The sequence below is a fragment of the Balaenoptera ricei genome, chromosome 5 (assembly GCF_028023285.1).
Source record: "Balaenoptera ricei isolate mBalRic1 chromosome 5, mBalRic1.hap2, whole genome shotgun sequence".
In the NCBI taxonomy this organism is placed as follows: domain Eukaryota; kingdom Metazoa; phylum Chordata; class Mammalia; order Artiodactyla; family Balaenopteridae; genus Balaenoptera; species Balaenoptera ricei.
This window is the reverse complement of record NC_082643.1, coordinates 100,054,515-100,077,991: the sequence shown is the minus strand read 5'-3', so window position 1 is coordinate 100,077,991 and position 23,477 is coordinate 100,054,515. Positions and strand designations below refer to the sequence as shown.

The window sequence follows — 23,477 nt, the reverse complement described above, 5'->3', positions numbered from 1 at the left end:
TGTGTTTGCACTTTTTTAAAATGAATTTCTATAAAATATTGCTATTACAGACAAATAGTAATGAGTGACTACTTTGTGCAGCAATGTGACCCTGGGAGTAGGCTTACAAAACAAGCATAAACCAAAGTCCTAGTCCGTGAGGGTTTTATCATCTATTTGCTTATATGACAAAGATGCATAATATAATTAGTGATCCAGACAATATCATCTTATGCATGCGTAATAATCCATCACTTTATCTCTTCATCCATCCAACCATTTCAGCAAGAAACACTGATATAATGAAGCAAAAAATTATGGGTTAAAATTAGAAAATAGAAGAGTAATTACTATGGAGAGTAGGATCTTGAGGGAGCCACTTAAGATTCATCTTATCTGTCTCCTTTAGAAGTTCTGAGCTAATTGGGACATGCACAGGAATCAGAGAGGGATGCAGATTTCAGTTGCAACTAAGGATAAAGCTGGACAGCAGGAGGCTGCTTGGACACAAGACCAATTGGGCTTCCGGCTCCATCTCCCAAGAGTTCTGTCCCCCCATCTAGAGAAGGGCCCCAATGAGTTCACCACGTGGACTGCCACGGAGAACCCACGGGGGCAGTGAGCAGGCTTTTGCGAGAGAGCTGAGAAGGGACAGCTAGAGGCCACCGGTTACTCTGCCCAGCAAAGAACTTGGACCAATGGATCCTGGGCTCCAGTTGACTCTCTAATCAAACAGTCTTCCTTCTCTTTTGAGAAGGAGCCAGTGGGGATGGGAGAGTGGGGAGAGCACAGAGAGTTTCCTCCCAATACTTTTGAGAGGGGAGACCTTCCTATCTTGTGGGCAGAAATAGGAAAGTAGAGGAAGATAATAGTTCCACTACGAGGGGCTGGTCATCCTGCATCACAGAGCAAAAGTTAGAGAAGGGAGAAATCTAAAGGGGCTGAAGTCTTCCAAGGTCATTTCATAGAAAGTTAGGCTTCAAACATAGTAAAGCATAGAGACTCTGCCAGCGTGCCTAAGAAAGAAGCAAAGGTTATATTAGAGGTTATAAAGAGGTAGGAATAACCTCTTTGTTTCTCCTACCTCTTTGTTTCCTACCTCTTTGTTATTCCTACCTCTTCGTTTCTCCGTAACAGGTTGCCTATTAATTTCACTGTTGATTTGTATACCTCAGTCTTTTTGTTTTTTTTAATGTGTTTATGGAACTTTCTAGTAATTCAAAAAACAATGCATTACTTTCAGAGTTAATTTTTTACAGTTCTATTGATTTACTAACTTTTACCTTTTCTTACATTTATTCAGGTCTGTCTAATGCCAAAACTCATTTTTTCTCCCCTCTGTTCCATGTAATAGGCTTGCCTTTAAGAAGCAGTGTTAAATGCATCTGGCCTATATTTTCAGTCTAATGTCCAAACATACCTTATATCTGGGAGTTTTGACACGATGCAGGAGCAGAGAAATAGATAAACAGGCAGTGATTGTTTTATTTATAGATCGTTAATCTATCTTCTCTTTCCTTCCTCCACTACGCTGAGAGTAACGAAGGGCAAATACTGTTTTATTCCTCTTCTAACCCTCGCACTTGGCAGGAAGCCTGGCATGTAGGAATGCCTCAGTAAAAGTGTGAATTGAATATCATTTAAATGACTTAGTTGAGCTGAATGGATCTAGAAGAAATTCCTTGTTTTCTACTCCTCTCCTTAACTCGGCTGTCTCTCCTATAAAACAGTAGCCCTCTTAGCGCCTGGCTTCATCCTGGCAACCAAATGATGGAAAACCAAGTCAGTGTGCTAGATCAGGAATTGGCAATTCCTTGAGCCGTTAATGGAGCTTGATGAATTTACACTTCAGAGCTCTCAGGTCTGATGCTAACCCAGCAGGACTGACCAAACCCATCCCAGATGAGAGTCAAGCCTGGCTCTTCTTTGATTAGACTGCCAATTCAAATGAGGGAGTGTATGTCCTCCCATTAGATAAATTAGGAGGTTTATTTAGAAGGGAGTTGGTATTCAGCCCTCCTTCTTTGAACACTTTCCTTAATTACAGAGGGAAAAGAAGGAGTTTTTAAAAGCGAAATATTCTGCTGCTCCTAAATTGAGATTCTTTTTTAGAGACCATTAAAGATAAATACAAAAAGAGATTAGACATTGTGCAAAGAACAGAGTTAAACCTCAAATGAGAAAGATTGCAATTTAATACCTCATAAGTAGTAACTAACCCAAAACTAAAAAATAAAAATTCCAAATGAGACATTGCAGGTAAAACATAAACAATATTATGCAGTTTGCCTAAGCATAATAGCAAAGTAAGTTTAGGGTTGCTGAAAGCTGTTCCAACAGCCTCCATCCTTCCTTCCTTCCTTCCTTCCTTCCTCCTGCCTTCCATCCTACCTTTTCTCCTGCCTTTCTTCTTTTCTTTTTAATTCTTTCCATCCTCAACTGAGTCTACTATATTCTTAGTTGTGCTAAACTCTGGAAACTCAGAGGTAGCAACATTCAAACTTGGCCTTAGAGAGACTTTGTGCCTAGTGGGGGGAGACAGAAATGTCATCAAGTGTTAAAGGCACAGTGATTAGAAGTCAACGTGGCATTCCCAGGGACATATGTGTAGCTGCCTCCTCTTTTTTCAAAACTGCACACTAATCTGAGGAATTTAGCATAATTCCAACCTCCTTGTTAATCACGACTTGATAAAACTATCACTTTCCCCTTCCACTGTTCTCAGCCATTTTTCACAGAAGCATTGGTCCCCTACTGTGTAATGAGCACTGCAGTAGTCAACACTCTTTGGGCTGCAAGTGACAGAAACCCATTGCAAACTAGCTTAAACAAAGAGAAAACTTGGTGGCTTACAAAACTGGGAAGGATCTGCAGATAAATCACAAAATGAAGGAGGGGTTTTAGGAACTAAGACTCTGGGACCGGGGACTCAGTGCCATCAGGTCTCTCTCTCTGCCTCTCTTTCTTCTGGTTCTCCTTGAATGTTGACTGGTCTCATTCTCTCCTGTTGTAGGCAGGCCAGAATTCTCCATGTGTTAGGACCCTTGATAACCTAAGCTTAGAAACTCCAGAGGAAAGGGATCATATCTTTCCCCAAGGTTCACGTTATCAACACCAAGGACAAACTAGTCAGTTTTAAGTGGGACATATGCCCCCCCACCAACCTCATGTCCTAGAGATACACCCAGAAGATGGAGAATGAGAAAGCTTCCCAGAGAAGACCAGAACAACAGCTATAGAGTCTACTACAGGCTCTGGGCTGGATTCAGGTTCTGTTGCTACTATTTTCCCAGGACAAATATAGAAACTTTTATTTTAATTCCACCAATGATTGTTCTTTTTCTGTCCAACTTTAAAATTTTTTTCTCCATCGGCAAGCAACTCTGAACACACTGAGAACATCAGCAGATAATCCACGTGCATCACCTCTGATAATTTGCGTTTTCAGTTTTCCACTGAAGACTGAAGAATCAAATCAATTTCAAAATTAAAATAATATACCCTATAAATATTATTTATTTTTAGGAGAAATTTTTTGTAGTGTTTTCATGATAGTTTTCAGAAAAGAAAACAGATACAACAGAAAGAAAGACAAGGAACTAGGGGTCTTTCTCCCTAATAGGAAGAGAGTTGGGGGTCTTTTGAGCAGTCTAACACAATGCCCACCAGGAGTCCTGGAAGCTTTTTCACTTGGTTGAGCTGAGCTGAAGGCAGAGGCCAGCAGCAATCATTTAAACATGGGCTAATGAAGATTTGGGGGAGGGGACACAAAGTACAGCTGACCTAGGTAACATTAGGACCATACTACCGACATTACTTACTCATACTAAGAAGAGTACAAGATGGAACCTGAGGGCCACACCCTGAGCGACTTCAGAACTCTGCAGCCCATGGTAAGAGGAACAGTAAAGCAAGGACCAGCAGGAGCCAAACAATTAGAGAGGAATTTTCCGTTAAGTCTGTGGATTGATGTTTAGTGATACACATCTTTGTGAGGTGGGAATTTTTTAACTCATCCAGGTGGTCAGTGTGACAGTAAGACACAGAGTCACCACATGCAGATTAAAAGCCTCTAACACGAATACAGGTTATAACTGGACACTTTTGCTTGAATGAAAGAAAAGAGATGGGCCTCCATTGTTGCGGTGTGAAGTGTAAGGATATTAATGTCAAAATTAGGACTTTGATAAGGTACAAAATATTGGAATATGACCCCCGTAGGGATGGGCTTTCCTCCCTGTAAATCCAAATGGAAGTTCAGTTCAGCATATTTTGGAAGGTACTGAGGTATAGTCAATGCATTCTTATTCAAGCATAGCATATTTGTAAACACATCCCAGTTTTACAAGAACATTTTTAAAAAATAAAAAATCTATAGGTCTTCTCATCAAAGACAGACTTAATGTTATTTTATAGAAAAAACTTGTTCTTTTATGAAAGCATAGGGTACACTGTACAGGAGTCCTGTAGGAAATCGTAAGTTCTAAATATACATTAATTGTCTACTAATTTGGGGGAAAATAAGTGTGAAATTGAATGGCTAAAAGGAACTATACTCATATATCCTTACTCGTGAATACTGGTACAAAACAGGCAACAAGACAACCCAACAACAAATTTACTGGTAAATGAAGACTCATGTTTATATGCTTTACTGTAAGTGCAAATATTGGTACTATTTCATATAATAGTAACTGAAAAGCAGATCACACTATATAACAAATGTGAATACATTTTTGGACATGTATACATGTACGTACACACAGTGTGGCCTCCGTTTTCCGTGCTTAGTCTGATGGGGAGAATGTTAGGATCTTGTGATCTAGGATTCTAACTCTGGAGCCCCTTCTTCCAGTTTCCATCCCTCCCTCTGCACATCTCAGACTTCATCCTTCCTGCCCCAAGTTATAAAGATCACACGCCATTTTTCCCCTTTCAATCTATTGCTGCTCGCAGACAGGCCTCACTATGTTGTAGGCAACCAAAAATCTCTATGGAATTGTTGCAGGAAGGGGGACCCCTTCCAGGGCCCAAGCATGGACGCTTGTCTAATGGCCAACAGTTCCCTAACAGAATGAACCAGGTGATATGTGTGAAGTGCTTTATATGATGCCTAGTGACCTACAAAATGCCAACTGGATCTTTTTCCTCAGCCTCCCATTTGTAAGATAAAGAGATAAAGGCACGGAGATGTGTAGTGACTTGCCCAAGGTTCCAGAGCAAGTTAGAGTTGGAGCCACAGCTAGAATCCAAGGCTTCTGGCCCCAGTTCAGCATCTTTACATAATACCATGAAGACGAATTAAATGAAGAGACTCCTGAACACGTTACCCGCAATTAACATCGGATAGACGCTTTACTTCTGACAAGAATATTTGCAGCTTCCAATTTACCTCATAACTTATAAATAATACATTTGGGCCACACAATCTTTTCTAGATAACATAAATAGCTTCCAAAAGCTCCTCTCTGCAAAGGGGAGGATCGAGTGAAGTGTGTCAAACCCCACAACCTGACTGTAGTCAATGTCTAGGACAAGGAGAGAACATGAAGACACAAAATCAAAAAGGTGTCCTCCCCACTTTGGAGCTCTGCAACCTCCAAAACTAGATTCACCTACGAGCAGCAGTGATCAACATAGAATATCGTGATGAGTTTAAGGAAGAAAAACAGAGATTTATCTGACACAATGTACACCAAGTGATCCAGGAAAGTCCCAGTGGAAATTTCCACTCCTGTTTTCTACACACTCAGCTGCCCCATCTGTCTCTTCCTCTGTTATTTTGCAGACTGACTTTCTTCTTCCCAGGAAAACTAGGTGCCAGCATGAAGCTCGGTTCAGAATGTTAGTCTCTGGCTGCTGTCTACAAACTAAAAACTTCTCCACGTGGAGAGTATATCTATGATCCAAATAATGGTCAGTTTGGATTAGAATCTATGCTTCTCTCATTAAAAGAATTTCAAGGTCACCAGCTGCAAAACCCAAGATTTCCAGGAAATGGGATAGTCGCATGACAAAGATTAGGGCTATGACTCAGTAGAGATAAACCCTAAAAGACCTAGGAAAGCAAGGTTGAAATTATTTCTTTTCTCACTCCTTGTCCTTCATTTTACTTTTCAAGTGTTCAGAAAAGGGCAGGCCCCTAAAACCCCAGGGAACAGGGAATGGAGCAAGGTTCTCCTGGCTTGATTAGCGTAGGAAATATTTTGCATCTGACTTTTCCCATTGCACATCAGATCAGTATCTAGGAAGTGCGTTAACTGTGTTCCCTCTACACTCTGCTCTCTTTGGCAGGCAGTAAAATACATCCACAGAAGTCAGCATTTGATTGGATCTGGAGACCCTCCTGGAAATTTCCAACTGGACATTGATATTTCGGGTTTAATCTTCACACATCATCCCTGTTTTAGCCGAGAGCATGTTTTGGCAGCCAAACTGGCCCAGTTATATGACCAGTACCTTGCAAGACGCCAGAGACACAAGGCACAATTTCTTACCGACAAGGTACCCGTGATCTCTTCCATGCCAATTGTTGAGAGGGTTGGTTCTCCTGAGGAGCCCAAACAACAAAAATACCTTCTAGCAGCAAATGCTCGTGTGCTTCCTTCATGTTCCCTCTGTCTAGAATGTGATGTGTTGACCTACCTAGAGGCAAAAGAAAGGATACGACCATGTACATTTAACGTGTGCAAATTCAGTGGCACACACTTGGTTGAAAGAACGATTCCTGCAAACAGAGCAAGGGATCTCACCCACCGGTAGTGGGTAGCTGTGTCTTGCTTACATGATCTCATATGATGAGACCGTTCATGGCCTGAGAATCTCTGTGTCCTTAGAGACATTCTCATTGTTATATGTAATTTACCCTAACATGGTACCTAAACAAAAGTCAGTTGTTTCAACCGATGCGTAAGGAAATGTCTATCCATTTTGGATTTACTTCTAATGTGACACTGTCCTGTGGAATTTCCATGGGTAGTTTTGACTATAGACAATTTTTGCCCTGACTTTAAAACCTTACTGCTCAAATAAGAGATAACTCCACAATATCTCCTCCTATAAGTCTATAATTTTATGCTCTCTTTCTATCACAAGAATGTCATTGTATTTCCAGGCCCCAGAGAGACCCACCCCTTCCCACCTTGAAAGAAAACTTGTTTCTGAGACAGTAGAGTAAAAGTAGCATCTGTCATGAGCGGTTGGATCTGGGCCACAGAACAAGGATGGACACACACAGTTCTTTATTATTCCTTTTTTTTTTTTAAAAGAATAGAAGCAATAGCTCTCTGTCAAAATTCACTTCGGTGAAAGCGTGGAGACGGCTGGATGCTTGCACATCCCTTCACAGGTTGCTGACATCACTTTGCCCTGGAGAAGTGGGTGGGTCCAAGCACATCACTTGTAGTAAGGAGTAGAGCTTCTAACTCAGATCTTGTATCCATATCTTTTCTAGCTCCAAGCTCTAAGAAATGCTGTTCAGATGGGCCTTAATCCAGCAAAGACTCCTAAGTCTCTTGAAACAACCCAAAAAACCATCAATGAGTATAAATCTGAAATTCGGTGAGTAAAATCTATCATTATAACTACTGCTTTTTTTTCCCTATACTTATTGAGAGTTTATTTTTTCAGAGTTTTTCTGAATGCACTGAATACATTAAGCCAAATGAAATAACGAGATATGTCGATTGTACTAACACCAAATTTGAAGTCCAAAAAATGAATGAAGATGGGAGGGGCCACAGGGGGAATAGGGTAACTTGCACACTCTGCTAGTGTAAACAAATATTGCTACAGCCATCACTTCAGAGAGCAGCTTGTCCAGAGACAAGCAAGGAGTTGAAAATGTCAGCAGACTAGGACCCGGCAATTCTGCTTCAGACACGTGTACTCCAAGGAGCTGTGTGCGCATGTGCACCGGACATGTGTGAAAGCATTCCACAGAGTAAGAAGCTAGAGATAACCCCACACCAGAATGAAGCCATCTGCTTCAATCTTATAATGAACGTCCCTCCCACAGTTAGAAGGACCGAATTAGATCTGCGTATATCATGGATAAAATAGTGTTGAATGAAAAAATCCAGTTGTCAGAGGAGACTCGCTGTGTGATACAGGTCACAAGCCCTAAACAGCACGTGAAACAATACTCATGTGTTCCAGGTACACACATGTGTGTTACATACAGACGGAAAAGACACACATGCCAGTTTCTTCCTCCAGGGAGGGAGAGAAGGGGATGGAATGGAGAGGTCTTCAAATGGAACTCTAACATTGCAAAACAAACAAACAAACAAACAAACAAAAATTCTGAGTAAATGTGAAAAAAGGTTAGTAAGTGTCATATTATTTATTGTATGTGCTCTTCTATATCTTGAAATTTTTCATAATTAAAATTCGAAAATTAAAACCCTGACCATTGCCAAACAATAAGGAAACATACAATGTAGAATGTGAACATTTCTTCTAGAGTCCTATTTCTCAGGGAAAATCATGGTTAACAGTTTTTTGCTGGTTCCTCCACATATATATACATGTGTTATACATATATATACACAGATGTGTTTATGTGTGTATATTTTACTTTTTTAAAGAATCACATTGCATCTACCACCTTGCAACTTGCTTTTTTATGTAAAATGCATCTGAGACCTTTTCCTATCATAGTACATCTAGGTCTACATCATTGTTTAAAAGCTGAACTTTATATAGATTTTACATTCCCCATTAATAGGTGTTTGTATTATTCCTATTTTTTATTACTTTAAATTGTACTCTAACACTCCTATATGTATATATTTGTGTACCTGTGTAAGTATTTCCACAGAATAAATTCTTAGAACAGGAATTAATAAATCAAGGGGTTTATCTTTTTTAATTTTTATTGGAGTATAGTTGATTTACAATGTCATGTTATTTTCTGCTGTACAGCAAAGTTACACATATACATATATCCACTCTTTTTCAGATTGTTTTCCCATATAGGTCATTACAGAGTATTGAGTAGAGTTCCCTGTGCTATACAGTAGGTCCTTATTAGTTATCTATTCAAGGAATTTAAATATATACTTTTCTCTTTACAATCTACCCTTGAGTTGGAAGTTCTCCTACCAAAGTGAAAACTAGTGATATTTGTATACTGTAGTTGTAAAAGTATGAAGAGTATGTTTAAAAATGAAAATTCTTATTTGTGTTAAAAGAAAAGCACATATCCTCCTCCTTGTGAAAGTAATTTTTGTTTTAGTATACACTGAGTAAGAAAAAGTGACAAAAAGCTACTCTGGATACAATGAAGGTTTGATATGGAATTGCATTTATTAATCAGTATTTGAGAAACAGTGGCAGAATTGTGTGTGAGTCCTACAGACCATGCCAGGTGGACCCATGGATCGCAGACCCATTGCAGACCTCCTGCCACCCCTGGAGACGGAAACCACTGAGATTCAGCATTTCTGATGCAGTGAAAGAGTGTATTTTAGTCCTTTACTGACTTTTCACGTGGTGGTAAAGCCAATTCTAAGCAGGTGGTCTGTTCCGGGATATCTCATCAAGGGGACCTGTTCCCTGAAGCCCCCTGGGAGCTGCTGATGGGCCGCCTTGGAGCCCACCCCTGGGTATCTGATAGGTCCCAGGTTGGGGCGGCTAACCTCAGCCAGTGACGCATTTTCCATCTTATTTTCCGTAAGTGGCATCATGACCACATTGCTCGTCCTCTGCACTGGAACCAGGCTGTATTAAGAAAGGAAACCTGGGTGTTTGTGCAATACAGGAGGACACTTTATTTAACCCTCTCCTGGATCTTCACCCTCACATACGCTCAATCTTGAACAAATAAAAAGTCTAGGATCTCAGATCCCCATCCAGCTACCCCTTTATCCCTGTATTTCCCTTCACAGCCAAACTTCTGGCAAGTATTTACTAGTAAGTATTTTAGATGTAAATTTGGTCAGTACTGCTGTCTCTACTCCCTCCCCTCCCCTTCGCTGTCCCATCTAGCCTCTTTCCTGCACCCACCTTTGCCCTGAGGCTGATCTTGCCACAGTCCTGGGGAACCTCCGCGTTGCTAAGCGGAAGGGGACCTCTCAGCCCCCCTGGTACTTGGCATTGGGCACTGTCCCCACAGGGTGCCCGTTGAGACATTCTCTTCCCTTTACGTCCACGCACCACCCTCTCTCAGATGCCCTCACCCCTCTTCGGCCATCTGTCCTTCCCACTATCCTTTGCCTAATCTTCCTTCTTTGCCCAGCTTCTAAATGTTCAGAGTTCCTCCCAGGACTTTTTTCTTTTTAATCTTTTGTTAATCTGCATTTTCTCCTGAGATGAATCCAGCCCTGTGGTTTTAAGTATCATCTAGATGCCAGTGTGGCTCCCAAAGTTTCACCTCTGGGCTGGACTCCTTTCCACACTCCGGACCCCATTTACATCAGGCTTCAGAAAAGTGTTACCAGGCTCCCTAATCACAGTTGCTTTTTCCTCTTCCTCCATAGGCTGGCAACAACCTGTAATTAAATATTCTTTCGTGATTCTTTGCTTCTCTAGCTCATAGGTCAAATTTTACTTGCTAAGCGTTCTTTTTAGCATTTCTGAGAAACTATCTTGTCAGGGACTAAAAAAGGAAGAAGAAAATATATCAGAAAGGCTTAAGGTGTCATATAACTCAGTAAAATAATTTTATATTGCACTTTTTTTTAAAGGAGGCAGGGGAGATAGCTGCTAAAGGCATAAGAGAAGAACAGACCACTTGGTAATGACAGATAATATTTGTGGACCACTTACCAGATGTCAGACATGGTTCTAGTATTAATTAACTCGCTTACTCCTCCCAACAACCCTGTGAAATAAATTCTGTTATCATCTCTACTTTACAGATAAGGCATGGAGAAGTAAAGTAGTTTGCCCAAGGCCAGCTAGACCCAGAATTTAAATCTGGGTATCTTGGTTCCCACATCTCTGCCCTTAACCAGAATGCTTTACTGCTCCTCAAGAAGAGTGTTTCTTATTCTAGGTCATTGCCTCCTGGCTTTTCTAAGGTCTTCTGACAGTCCCAAATCTTGGCTACCCAACCGCTAACTGGCCACCAGCTTCTGCCTGCCACCTGCCTTTTCCATGACGCCGATTGAATGATTAGAAACCTAGAGCTCTGTGTTTCTCTGTACTGTCTCCAGACTAAGTCATCACAAGTACAACCAACTTCCAGACACAGGCCTTCCTTCTGGAGTTCAGGAGGTCATGATTCATGAAACACTGTGGCTATTGTTTCCTAGGGCACTCTGACAGTCATTTATCTATGTGTCTGTCTCCTGAGCTAAACTATAAACTCCCTGAGAACAGAGACACCTACTGTCTCCTAGGAACCACTTCTGAATCCCCTGGAATGACACCTGATACTTGCCCAAGAAAAAAAAAATCTAATTAATTAACTAACTAATGGCATAATAGAGTACATTTGGATTCTGGACTTGGCTATTATTTGTAGAGGGGGCTTAAAGTAAGGCATTAAATAGTTCCCAAACACTTTAAATAATATCAATCAGAATGAAAGCATTTTCACATGAAGCCTCTTCAAAGCAAGCCAAAAATATCACTAATCTAGTCAGCACTGAAAACTCAGCAAGGGATGTAGTAACATTACTTCATCTCCTAAATGTAGGGCTGGTGATTAGTGTTAACACAGGCAGACTTTAATATACTTGTTAACTGGGACAGCAACATACTTTCCTGTTTATCATAGTTTAGTCCATGAGAGCTACGTTTACTGGGCCCCTTATTTTGATAACTTCAAAAGTGGCTGTTTAAGATTGCACAGTATTAATGAGAATTTTAAATGGTAATTTAGTTTAATTGAAGTCAGATTCTACTAGAGAAAACAAAATCAAATAACCTATAAAAACAGACCAGCATCCTATTGACTTCAAATTTGCATTCATATTTTTGGTTTTCTAGTACTTAAGAAATATCGTAGCTGTGAAATTAACTATACAATCACTCTAGCATTATTAGTTTCTTTTCCTAATTTGCAAACACACCTAAATAACTTTTAAATATATATCCATGTATTATATCTTGTAGGCAAACAAGAAAACTGCGTGATGCTGAACAAGAAAAAGATCGAACATTGCTTAAGACCATCATAAAAGTCTGGAAAGAGATGAAATCCCTTCGAGAGTTCCAGAGGTTTACAAATACACCCTTGAAACTTGTTTTGAGAAAGTAGGCTTTTTCAAAAATTGTTTTATTGGGTTATATCATGCATAGAGGAAAATGTTTTAAACATAGATACAATTTTTAAAACAATTTTAAAAATAATAATTACAAATGAATAACCATGTGCAATTCCCCAAGTTAAGAACTAGAACATTACTAGTATCTGAGCATCCCCCATGTTCCTAACCCCAATTACATCTCCTCCGTCCCAGAAGTAACCATTTTCTGGACTTTTATGATCAGTGTTTCCTTGCTTTTAGTTAATAGCTTTGCCATCTATGTGTAATCTCTAACAGTCTAATATTGCCTGTATCTGACTTTTCCATAAGTGAAAGTATATTGTGTTGTATGAACACACACCTGTTTAGTGACGTAAAGGGAAGAGAATGTCTCTTTAGTGAACACACACCTGTTTCTTTTCTTCAATACCACTGGAGATTCATCTCCTTTTTGGCACACAGTTGTAGTTAATTCTCTTTGCTTTATAACACTTCATTATATGAATATAACAAAATTTGTCTATTTTACTGTTGATGGACATTTAAGTTGATTCCATTTTTCAGCTGTTATAGACAGCACTTCTTTTTTTTTTTACATTTTAAAAGAATGAATTTTATTTCTCAAAATTGTTATAAAAATGTTACTCGGTTTTCAAGTACAATTCATCATTTCTTAAGTGCCCACTCTGTCATGCATTGTGCTAGGCTCTTGGGCTACACTGATGAAGGAGATAAACATCATCTCTTTCCTCCCAGAGCTTCCAGTTTGGGAGTGAAGGGGACACAGATGATAAAATTAGACAGCACTTCTATAGACGTTTTTGTATGTGCCTAAGTTTTCCAGAAATATACCTGGAAGTGGAATTGTCGAGTCTTAGGGGATGTGCTTCTCCAAATACTTATATGCTGATTGCAGACACTTTTCCAGCGTGTTTGTGCTGACTTACAGTTTGACCAGTGTTCCCATGGGTCCATGTCACCCGTATCAGCCATATCACCTGATGTTGTCAAACATTAACATTTTGCCAATCTGATGGCGTGTTTTAATTTATATTTCTTATGCATGAATTGGGCATTTTGAATTCCTCTTTTTCAAAGTGTCTGTTCAAGGCTTTTGCCAATTTTTGAACTGGATTGTTTGTCCTTTTGTCTTTTCCATAATTTATAGAAGTTTGGTATATATCCTGAACATGAGACCTTTGTCGATGTGTGTTGCAGAAATCTTCTGTAGTTGTCTTTTTAGTAGTTTGCTGCTTTTTGAAGAATAGTAATTCTTAATTTTAAAGAGATAGAATATATTAGTCTTTTCTTTTCTGATCAGTGCTTTTTGTTTGAAGAAATCCTTCCCCTGAATCAAGTAGATATACTACTATATTGTCTCCTCTGATCTTCATAGTTTAATCTTTCAAATTCACCTTTAATCTATTTGGAATTGATCTTTGTGTGTGGTGTGGAGAAAGTATGCTTTGATAATATTTTTGCAGCTGAACTGACTAGACTTTGGTACATAATTAAGAGTACAGTTATCACAACAAAACCATGTTCTGCATATTAATTCAAGAGCGTCTCCGCTGGTTTTGGTCCCTTCCTGTTTGTTTCATCTGCATAAGTGATGTGCCCATACATCTACATGAAAAGTGACACATGAGGGCAATTATCTGATACTGTGCTTTGAAAACAGTCAGTTTTTAGCCAAAAATGGCTGCAAATTGTGATGCTGGGGGGTTGTAATTATCATAAGACTGAGAAAACATTCTGCAGTTTCCAGGACAAACACAAGACTGTGCTTTATGAGGGCAGGGACCTTGTCACCACTGGATATCTGGTCCCAGACAGCACACCTGCCACTTAGTATCTGCTCAATTAATATAAAATATATAATATAATATAAAAACAAATTCAAATTCTGTCTGTCCCACAGAAATCATGGATGTCTTCCAGAAATCCCAGTGTTTTGGCTTCCATATTCCATCTTCCAGGCCATCCCTCCCATCCAGAAGCAGAACATAAATATTTACAAGATTGTTTTCTCCTTCCTTCCTTAAGTTTAGGATAAACAAAAATTTATAGGAAATTTACCATTAAGGTCACCTCTAGGTTACGAACTTCCTTTTTGTGATACTTCACATCCCTTCCACCCATAAGTAGCTGTGTCCTAAATTCTTTCGGAGTGCCCTTTCTTCACATTCTTGATTCATCTAGCTACCTTATGATACAGCATTATTTCTTCCTGCAAAAATATTTAAATTTAAACTAGTTTATTCATGCCTCTGATTAACAAGGAGAAAAGCGAATGAATATATATCAGAGATGGAATATAACTTGGGGACCAAATTTCTCTGATGTTTATAAATTTCAGGTGTTTCCCAAGTGATTTCTTCAGTAGTAGCTTTGTAAGAGTCTGCGCCTCGGGGGGCTGTTAACTGCTAACCCACCAGGCCACACGTGTACATGCGCAAACGTTGGTCAGCTCTAGGAGCTTGACTAAGTTTCTCTAAAAAGGAGCTGGAACTTTAGGAGAGTAGAACCTGCAGGCCAGACCATACTGACCGCATTAGGAGATAAGCACAGGGGATGCGTTGAAGCAACTCTGAAGTGCTGGGTGGGATGTGCTGGGTACCATGCTTGCCCTCCCCCACCCTCCTGGGGAGTCACACTGTCCATCCACATGTAAAGGGCTCTGCGAAGCCCTTTACAAAGCAACATGGAAACCTTCACATTTGTTCAATCTCGTGTTGATTTGGCCACAGCACCTTTTTTTTTTGTAGAGCACCTCATAGAACCAGCACTCTACAGAACACACTGTGGGAAGCACTGCTCTGGGTCAGGCCGAACATTAATGCACTGTCAGCAGAATCATCAAAGGAAAATTCAAATTGTCAACCCAAAGTCAAAAAGTAGCTTCAGGGATTTGGTAGCAGCGTAATGAAGTGGTTCCTCAGAGACTTGAAGAATTAACAAAATAACTACAATGAAACTGCTGCCCCTGTCGGCTGAGAATTTGCAGGCACTGTGTCAGGGTGCCATCCGGATCATCTAACTCAGCGTGGCTTTGTTGCTTAGTGTAAATAGATTGGGCTCATATTCCAGCTCTTCCATTCACCAGCTGTGTGTTCTTGGGAAAGTCACTTAACCTCTCTGTGCTGTAGTCTCCTAGTGTATAAAATGCTGAAGGTAACAGTATCTGCCTCACACCGTTGTGTGCTCACCTGTGCAAAGCTTTTAGGAGAGGAGCTGCCACAGAGCAAGCCCAATACAGGTATTTGCTGCTATTATTACTCTATCACTTAATTTCAAGAAATAACTAAGGTGCTATAAATTATTTTAAAGGGAAAAAGTTGACCAGAAAGCTGATGAAGAAGCATATGAAGCAGAAATTCAGGCCGAGATAAGTGAATTGTTGGAAGAGCACATGGAAGAGTACGCACAGAAGATGGAGGCATACAGAAGTGCACAGCGGCAGTGGAAAGCCTGGAAGAAAGCCCAGGTCTGCAAACAGCCTGGAGCAGAGCTGACCTGGGGGACAGGAAGGGTCTGGGGAGAGGCACCTTGAGACAGGAGGAGGGAAATGGGCAGGCGGACTGGGGTCCCCTGCCGGCTGCGCTCTGTCTCCCTCCCAGCCCCCTCGCCAGGGGACAAAAAGATGAGAGAATGAACTGATGAATGCACTTGTTGAAAAAGCCACCCAGCCTGCTGATACCAGAGAAAGTTTTTTCCAAAAACAGTTCTCTGTATCATCCTGTGGCTGTTTGAGTGAACCAGCAATAACCTGGTAATCGCTCACGTGCCTGTCAAGCTCTGTGATACGTAGTTTACTATTTTACGTGGCTTATGCTATCTAATGTAGGGTATTGGTGCTTCTGGGCTTCCCCCAGAAAATTATATAACTTTATACATATGACCTTGCAAAACTGGGACAATAAGTAATAAGTAATCCAGGGACACAATAAGTAATAGATCAGGGTGACCTGCAGTGTCAGTTGTATTCACAAGCCTTACTTTAATTTCAAGATGTATCCTTGGGACTTCCCTGGTGGTCCAGTGGTTAAGACTCTGTGCTTCCACCGTAGGGGGCACAGGTTCGATTCCTGGTTGGGGAACTCCCGCATGCTGCGTGTGCAGCCAAAAAAAGATGTATCCCTGGTCTTTAGAACCAATACTAATGAGCAGATGAATAGTTAACTTTTTTAAGCTCTCTCTAGGGACCAGGCACTGTGATAAGTTCTTTCCAGACATTACCTCATTTCAAGAGCCCTGGAAAAAGTTTCCTATAATTGTTCCCACTTTGTAGACGAGAAAACTGAGGCATGGAGAGGTCAAATGGCTTAGTGAGCTGCCTGAGTGCACACAGCTGGTTGAGGTGGAGCTGGGTTTGCATCCAGGTCTATCTGATTCTGAAGACTGTGCTTTTCAAAGAAATTCCAAAATTCCTGTTTGACATAAGGTTGCCTCTTACCCAACAGAGGGCCAAAAAGAAGAAAAAGAAACAAGCAGTCGAAGAACATCCTGATGAGATGAAGGAGCCGGATCCCGGGGAGGAGCCTGTGAAACCCGTCCCTCCAGAGCCCACAGATCGGGCTGTGATAGAGCAGCAGGTGAGGGAGAGAGCAGCCCAGAGCCGGAGGAGGCCCGGGGAGCCCACGCTGGTCCCAGAGTTGAGCCTTGCGGGGAATGTGACACCCAACGACCAGTGTCCCAGGTGAGCAGATGCTCCAACCATGAATAAGGTTGACATGTGACACACACACACTGCACCATTTGGAGTGTACATCTCCTGACTGACATGGAATGATCAGGAGAACCGTGAAGTCTCTGTAGATATTTATGAGGTTGGACGATATGAAATTGCAGGTATTTGTCCAGATTTTGGTGATTTCATGTGGTTCACCCGCCCAACGCATCCCCACTGGCCACTCAGGAGCTCATTACCGGAAGCTGCCTGTAGGGGGCACTCTGCACCGTGCCTGCCTGCATGGCTTCTGGTTTGGAGCCTTTATCTGTAACCTCAGTGTGTCTTTTTTGTCCACTGCTGGCACACCCCCCCGTCCCTGGCACAGACACCCAGATCTCTCCTTGGCCCTTGATTTCAGCTGCTCTGTAGGCCAGCTGCTCTCTTTGAAGGCCTCACAGAGCCTCCCAAAGGAATTGTGGGTATTCCCTATAGCTTGAGATAAAGTCAAGGCCATCTGAGGCACACCCTCCAGATCTGGTAGAATTGCATCTCTAGTCATTCGTATGTGATCCCTAAAAGTTATATAACGTTTATAAATCTATACATATAATAAGTTCATAAACACACATATGTATGTTCGTCCTTTTTTTAGAAATTTATAATTTAATAAAAATATTTTAAGTTTGCTATTTATTTCTTTCCTATACTTTACAGAGATGGGTCTCAAAGTGTAACCCCAGGACCAGCACCATCAGCATCCCTGGAGAACTTGTTGGAAATTCTCAGGTTCTACTGAGACCTGCTGAATCAGAAATTCTGGGTTAGGGCCCAGAAAACTGTGTTTTCACAAGGTTTCCGGGTGATTCTGATGCATGCTAAAGCATACTGCTATCTATTAAAGGAAATATATTGAAATAATCATTACCACCAGATCCCAGGCCTAATGCTCCAGTACCCAGAAGACCTATCATGAACACCGGGAATATCTCAGACTTGAATCTTCAATATTCCACCATAGAAAGTGAGAAGTCAGCATCGGAGATATTAGGATGCAGGGCTTAACCAGGATGTCTTTATAAGACCCCACAGTCTTCTTAGTTTCGGACTTCTATTAATATGCTAATAACTTACTTTTACATTGTAGCTTCCTGTGCATTTTCATGGGTTCTCTCAACTTCGTAGCATTCAGATGCTATACATAAGTAAACTGTTCCCCAGCACTAAATTAGCTACTTTCAGGCCACAAATACCATACCATATAACTTTGTTATGGAACATTCAAAATATGTGATTTTGAGCATGTTTTTTAAAGGGAAAATTTAGGTTTGATTTTACAGTCCTTTATGGTGAGTCCCATTTTGACCAAGAATGTATACCTCAGTCTGAAGTTTCTGAGTTTTCACTAGGCTTGGGGACTATAAACCAGATTGCCCCAAGCCAATGATTATAAGCTACCCTCTTCATCAGGCCATCAGGTCAAAGGGGGCCATGCAGAAGACGGAGGAGTTTTAGGTCTGTTGGTGGCATGAGGTTGAAGTATTGGGAATAAGCCTTTAAAAAACCCTGAGTGAAGTCTTTGGGGGTCTTGGATACTTCTCAAGATTTGTTGTTAAATGTCTTTTATAGAAAAAAAATATATATTCAAGTCAACTGAGCCATTTCATGCCTGGGATGGGCCTAAATTATGGAGAGGTAAAAAGTTAAAACTACCCACTCAATTTAATGAGTACAGAATTTCTATTTGGGATGATGAAAACATTCTAGAGAAGGATAGTGGTGCTGGTTGCACAACACTGTGAATGTACTTAATGCCACTGAATGGTATACTTAAAAATAGTTACAATGATAAGTGTTATGTTGTGTCTATACATCATAATATAAAAAAAAAAAACAAAAACTACCACCCAAAAAACCCTGAGTGTGTTTTAGATTTTATGTTCTAACCTTTTAATTTCCTTAACAAACTTGAGTTGCTATTGGCTTAACCAATAACTGGAATTTGTAGTGGGCATCTCTGCAAATATGTACAATAAGACTAAAGACTGCACTTGAAGGTTTTGATTTTTTTTAACTTCCTGGCTATAAGAATGATATGCTTGGAGAGACCTTCAAGATGGCGGAGGAGTAAAATGTGGAGATCACCTTCCTCCCTACAAATACATCAGAAATACATCTACATGTGGAACAAATCCTACAGAACACCTACTGGACGCTGGCAGAAGACCTCAGACTTCCCAAAAGGCAAGAAACTCCCCACGTACCTGGGTAGGGCAAAAGAAAAAGAAAAAACAGAGACAAATGAACAGGGATGGGACCTGCACCTCTGGGACAGAGCTGTGAAGGAGGAAAAGTTTCCACACACTAGGAAGCCCCTTCACTGGTAGAGACGGGGGGGCGATGGGGGGGAAGCTTCGGAGCCACGGAGGAGAGCACAGAAACAGGGGTGCGGAGGGCAAAGCGGAGAGATTCCCGCACAGAGGCTCGGCGCCGAGCAGCACTCACCAGCCTGAGAGGCTTGTCTGCTCACCCGCCGGGGCAGGTGGTGGCTGGGAGCTGAGGCTCGGGCTTCGGAGGTCAGATCCCAGGGAGAGGACTGGGGTTGGCTGCATGAACACAGCCTGAAGGGGGCTAGTGCACCACAGCTAGCCAGGATGGAGTCCGGGAAAATGTCTGGAACTGCCTAAGAGGCAAGAGATCATTGTTTTGGGGTGCGTGAGGAGAGGGGATACAGAGCACCGCCTAAACGAGCTCCAGAGACAGGCGCGAGCCATGGCTATCAGCGTGGACGCCAGAGACGGGCATGAGACGCTAATGCTGCTGCTGCCGCCACCAAGAAGCCTGTGTGCGAGCACAGGTCACTATCCACACCTCCTCTCCCGGGAGCCTGTGCAGCCCGCCAATGCCAGGGTCCCGGGATCCAGGGACGACTCCCCCAGGAGAACACAGGGTGCACCACAGGCTGTTGCAACGTTATGCTGGCCTCTGCCCCCACAGGCTCGCCCTGCATTCCATACTCCTCCCTCCCACCGGCCTGAGTGACACAGAGCTTCCAAATTAGCCACTCCTTTAACCCCTTCCTGTCTGGGCAGGGAACAGACGCTCTCAGGCAACCTACAAGCAGAGGCCAAAATTTAAATTTGGGGCCAAATGCAAAGCTGAACCCCAGGAGCTGTGTGAACAAAGAAGAGAAAGGGAAATTTCTCCCAACAGCCTCAGAAGCAGCAGATTAAATCTCCACAGTCAACCTCATGTACCCTGCATCTCTGGAATACCTGAATAGATAACAAATCATTGCAAAATTGAGGCGGTGGACTTTGGGAGCAACTGCAGACTTGGGGCTTGCATTCTGCATCTAATTTGTTTCTGCTTTTATGTATATTTTAGTTTAGTATTTAGAGCTTATTATCACTGGTAGACTTGTTTATTGATTTGGTTGCTCTCTTCCTTTTTTTTTAATATATATATTTTTTCATTTTTTTCTTTTTGTGACTGTGCGTGTGTATGCTTCTTTGTGTGATATTGTCTGTATAGGTTTGTTTTTACCATTTGTCCTAGGTTCTGTCTGTCCTTTTTTATTTTTTATTTTTTTAGTATTGTTTTTAGCACTTATCATTGGTGGATTTGTTTTTTGGTTTGGTTGCTCTGTTTTTTCTTTCTTTCGTTTTCTTTTTCTTTTTTTATTACTTTTTAATTTTTAATAATTTTTTTAATTTTAATAACTTTTTATTTTATTTTATTTTATTTTATTTCTTTCTTTCATTCCTGTTTCTTTTTTTTTTTTCCATTTACTTCTGAGCCATGTGGCTGACAGGGTCTTGGTGCTCCGGCCGGGTGTCAGGCCTGTGCCTCTGAGTTGGGAGAGCCGAGTTCAGGACATTGGTCCACCAGAGACCTCCTGGCTCCACATAATATCAAATGGCAAAAGCTCTCCCAGAGATCTCCATCTCAACGCTAACACCCAGCTCCATTCAATGACCAGCAAACTGCAGTGCTGGACACCCTATGCCAGACAACTAGCAAGACAGGAACACAACCCCCCCCCCCCCCATTAGCAGAGAGGCTGCCTAAAAGCATAATAAGCTCACACACACCCCAAAACAGATGACCGGACGCAGTCCTGCCCACCAGAAAGGCAAGATCCAGCCTCATCCACCAGAACACAGGCACCAGTCCCCTCCACCAGGAAGCCTACACAACCCACTGAACCAACCTTAGCCACTGGGAGCAGACACCAAAAACAACGGGAACTATGACCTGCAGCCTGCGAATAGGTGACCCCAAACACAGTAAGTTAAGCAAAATGAGAAGACAGAGAAAAACACAGCAGATGAAGGAGCAAGGTAAAAGCCCACCAGACCAAACAAATGAAGAGGAAATAGGCAGTCTACCTGAAAAAAAAAGTCAGAGTAACAATAGTAAAGATGAGCCAAAATCTTGGAAATAGAATGGAGAAAATACAAGAAACATGTAACAAGGACCTAAAAGAACTAAAGAGCAAACAAACAATGATGAACAACACAATAAATGAAATTAAAAATTCTCTAGAAGGAATCAATAGAAGAATAACTGAGGCAGAAGAACGGATAAGTGACCGGGAAGATGAAATAGTGGAAATAACTACCACAGAGCAGCATAAATAAAATAGAATGAAAAGAATTGAGGACAATCTCAGAGACCTCTGGGACAACGTTAAACACACCAACATTCGAATTATAGGGATCCCAGAAGAAGAAGAGAAAAAGAAAGAGACTGAGAAAATATTTCAAGAGATTATAGTTGAAAACTTCCCTAATATGGGAAAGGAAATAGTCAATCAAGTCCAGGAAGCACAGAGAGTCCCATACAGGATAAATAAAAGGAGAAACACGCCAAGACACATTAATTAAACTATCAACATTGCTAATCATTATAGAAATGCAAATCAAAACTACAATGAGGTATCACCTCACACCAGTCAGAATGGCCATCATCAAAAAATCTACAAACAATAAATGCTGGAGAGATTGTGGAGAAAAGAGAACCCTCTTGCACTGTTGGCGGGAATGTAAATCGATATAGCCACTATGGAGAACAGTATGGCGGTTCCTTAAAAAACTAAAAATAGAACTACAGTGTGACCTAGCAATCCCGCTACTGGGCATATTCCCTGAGAAAACCACAATTCAAAAAGAGACGTGCCGCAATGTTCACTGCATCACTATTTACAATTGCCAGGACATGTAAGCAACCTAAGTGTCCATCGACAGATGAATGGATAAAAAAGATGTGGCACATATATACAATGGAATATTACTCAGCCATAAAAAGAAATGAAATTGAGTTATTTGTAGTGAGGTGGATGGACCTAGAGTCTGTCATACAGAGTAAAGTAAGTCAGAAAGAGAAAAACAAATACCGTATGCTAACATGTACATATGGAATCTAAAAAAAAAAAAAAATGGTTCTGAAGAACCTAGGGGCAGGACAGGAATAAAGACACACACGTAGAGAATGGACTTGAGGACACAGGGATGGGGAAGTGTAAGCTGGGATGAAGTGAGAGAGTGGCATGGACTTATATACACTACCAAATGTAAAATAGATAGCTAGTGGGAAGCAGCTGCACAGCACAGGGAGATCAGCTTGGTGCCTTTTGTTCACCTAGAGTGGTGGGATAGGGAGGGTGGGAGGGAGACACAAGAGGGAGGAGATATAGGGATATATGTATATGTATAGCTGATTCACTTTGTTATAAAGCAGAAACTAACACACCATTGTAAAGCAATTATACTCCAATATAGATGTTAAAAAAAAAAAAAAAAAAAAGAATGATATGCTTGCCAGGATACCTCCTATCTTCTATTGGGATTCAAATGACCTTTAAGAATAGGAACATTTCTTAATCCCCTGCAGCCAGTGAGCAGTGACTCACCATCGGAAAATGTTAAGAAAAAGCTTGGATCTTGGAAAAGCAGAGTTGACCCAACTGCTACAATATGCTATTATATTTTTTGGTTAAAACATCCTACCCAAACATAAATCACTACTAGCCTTTATGGTCTGAACTCACTCCATTTAACAAATAATATAATTCTGTTTACTTTAAACTTTGGGATACAAATGTAAGGATTGTTTGAAATAATTAAGGAGACCGTAGCACAGTGATGCTTGAGCACAGTTCTAAATCCCCTGTGGCCTTTTCAGGGCCTCTTATTTCATATCACACATACTATTATATTAAGCTCTGCGAGACCTATGGCTGCCTTGGTTCAATGAAGGCTAAAGTGACTGAAACTCCAGCTCCAGTGTATCTTATTCTGGTCAGTGCTCATTTGTCGAACACTCCAGTTATACTTAGTAAAGGAATACTGACCCACCAGTGAATGGTCTCACTCTGCAGGGTGGAGGTCTTGCGAAGGGAAGATGTCAAGAGGCGCTCGCTGTATTTAAAGGTGACCTTCAACAACAAGGAAGTGTCCAGGACCGACAGTCGGCCGCTTGGGGCTGACTTCCGTGTTCACTTTGGACAGATTTTCAACTTGCAAATAGTCAACTGGCCGGAGAGTTTAACACTGCAGGTACATATTTTAATTATAGTCACTGCCCCAAGAATTTTTGGTCATCACAGGTGTGAGATGGTTTTAAATCAT

The 23,477-nt window shown here is 41.2% G+C and overlaps 1 protein-coding gene across 3 annotated transcripts in view; it reads left to right on the top strand.

Moving 5' to 3' along the window:
• Positions 1 to 23,477, top strand: part of CC2D2A (coiled-coil and C2 domain containing 2A) — a 134,320-nt gene that overhangs the window by 50,972 nt on the left and 59,871 nt on the right. For all 3 annotated transcript variants that reach the window (XM_059923315.1, XM_059923314.1, XM_059923316.1), the window contains 6 exons: positions 6,274 to 6,483; positions 7,433 to 7,539; positions 12,043 to 12,183; positions 15,507 to 15,663; positions 16,640 to 16,875; positions 23,228 to 23,405. In XM_059923315.1, coding sequence (XP_059779298.1) covers positions 6,274 to 6,483; positions 7,433 to 7,539; positions 12,043 to 12,183; positions 15,507 to 15,663; positions 16,640 to 16,875; positions 23,228 to 23,405 — 1,029 coding nt within the window. The remainder of the gene's footprint in view (positions 1 to 6,273; positions 6,484 to 7,432; positions 7,540 to 12,042; positions 12,184 to 15,506; positions 15,664 to 16,639; positions 16,876 to 23,227; positions 23,406 to 23,477) is intronic.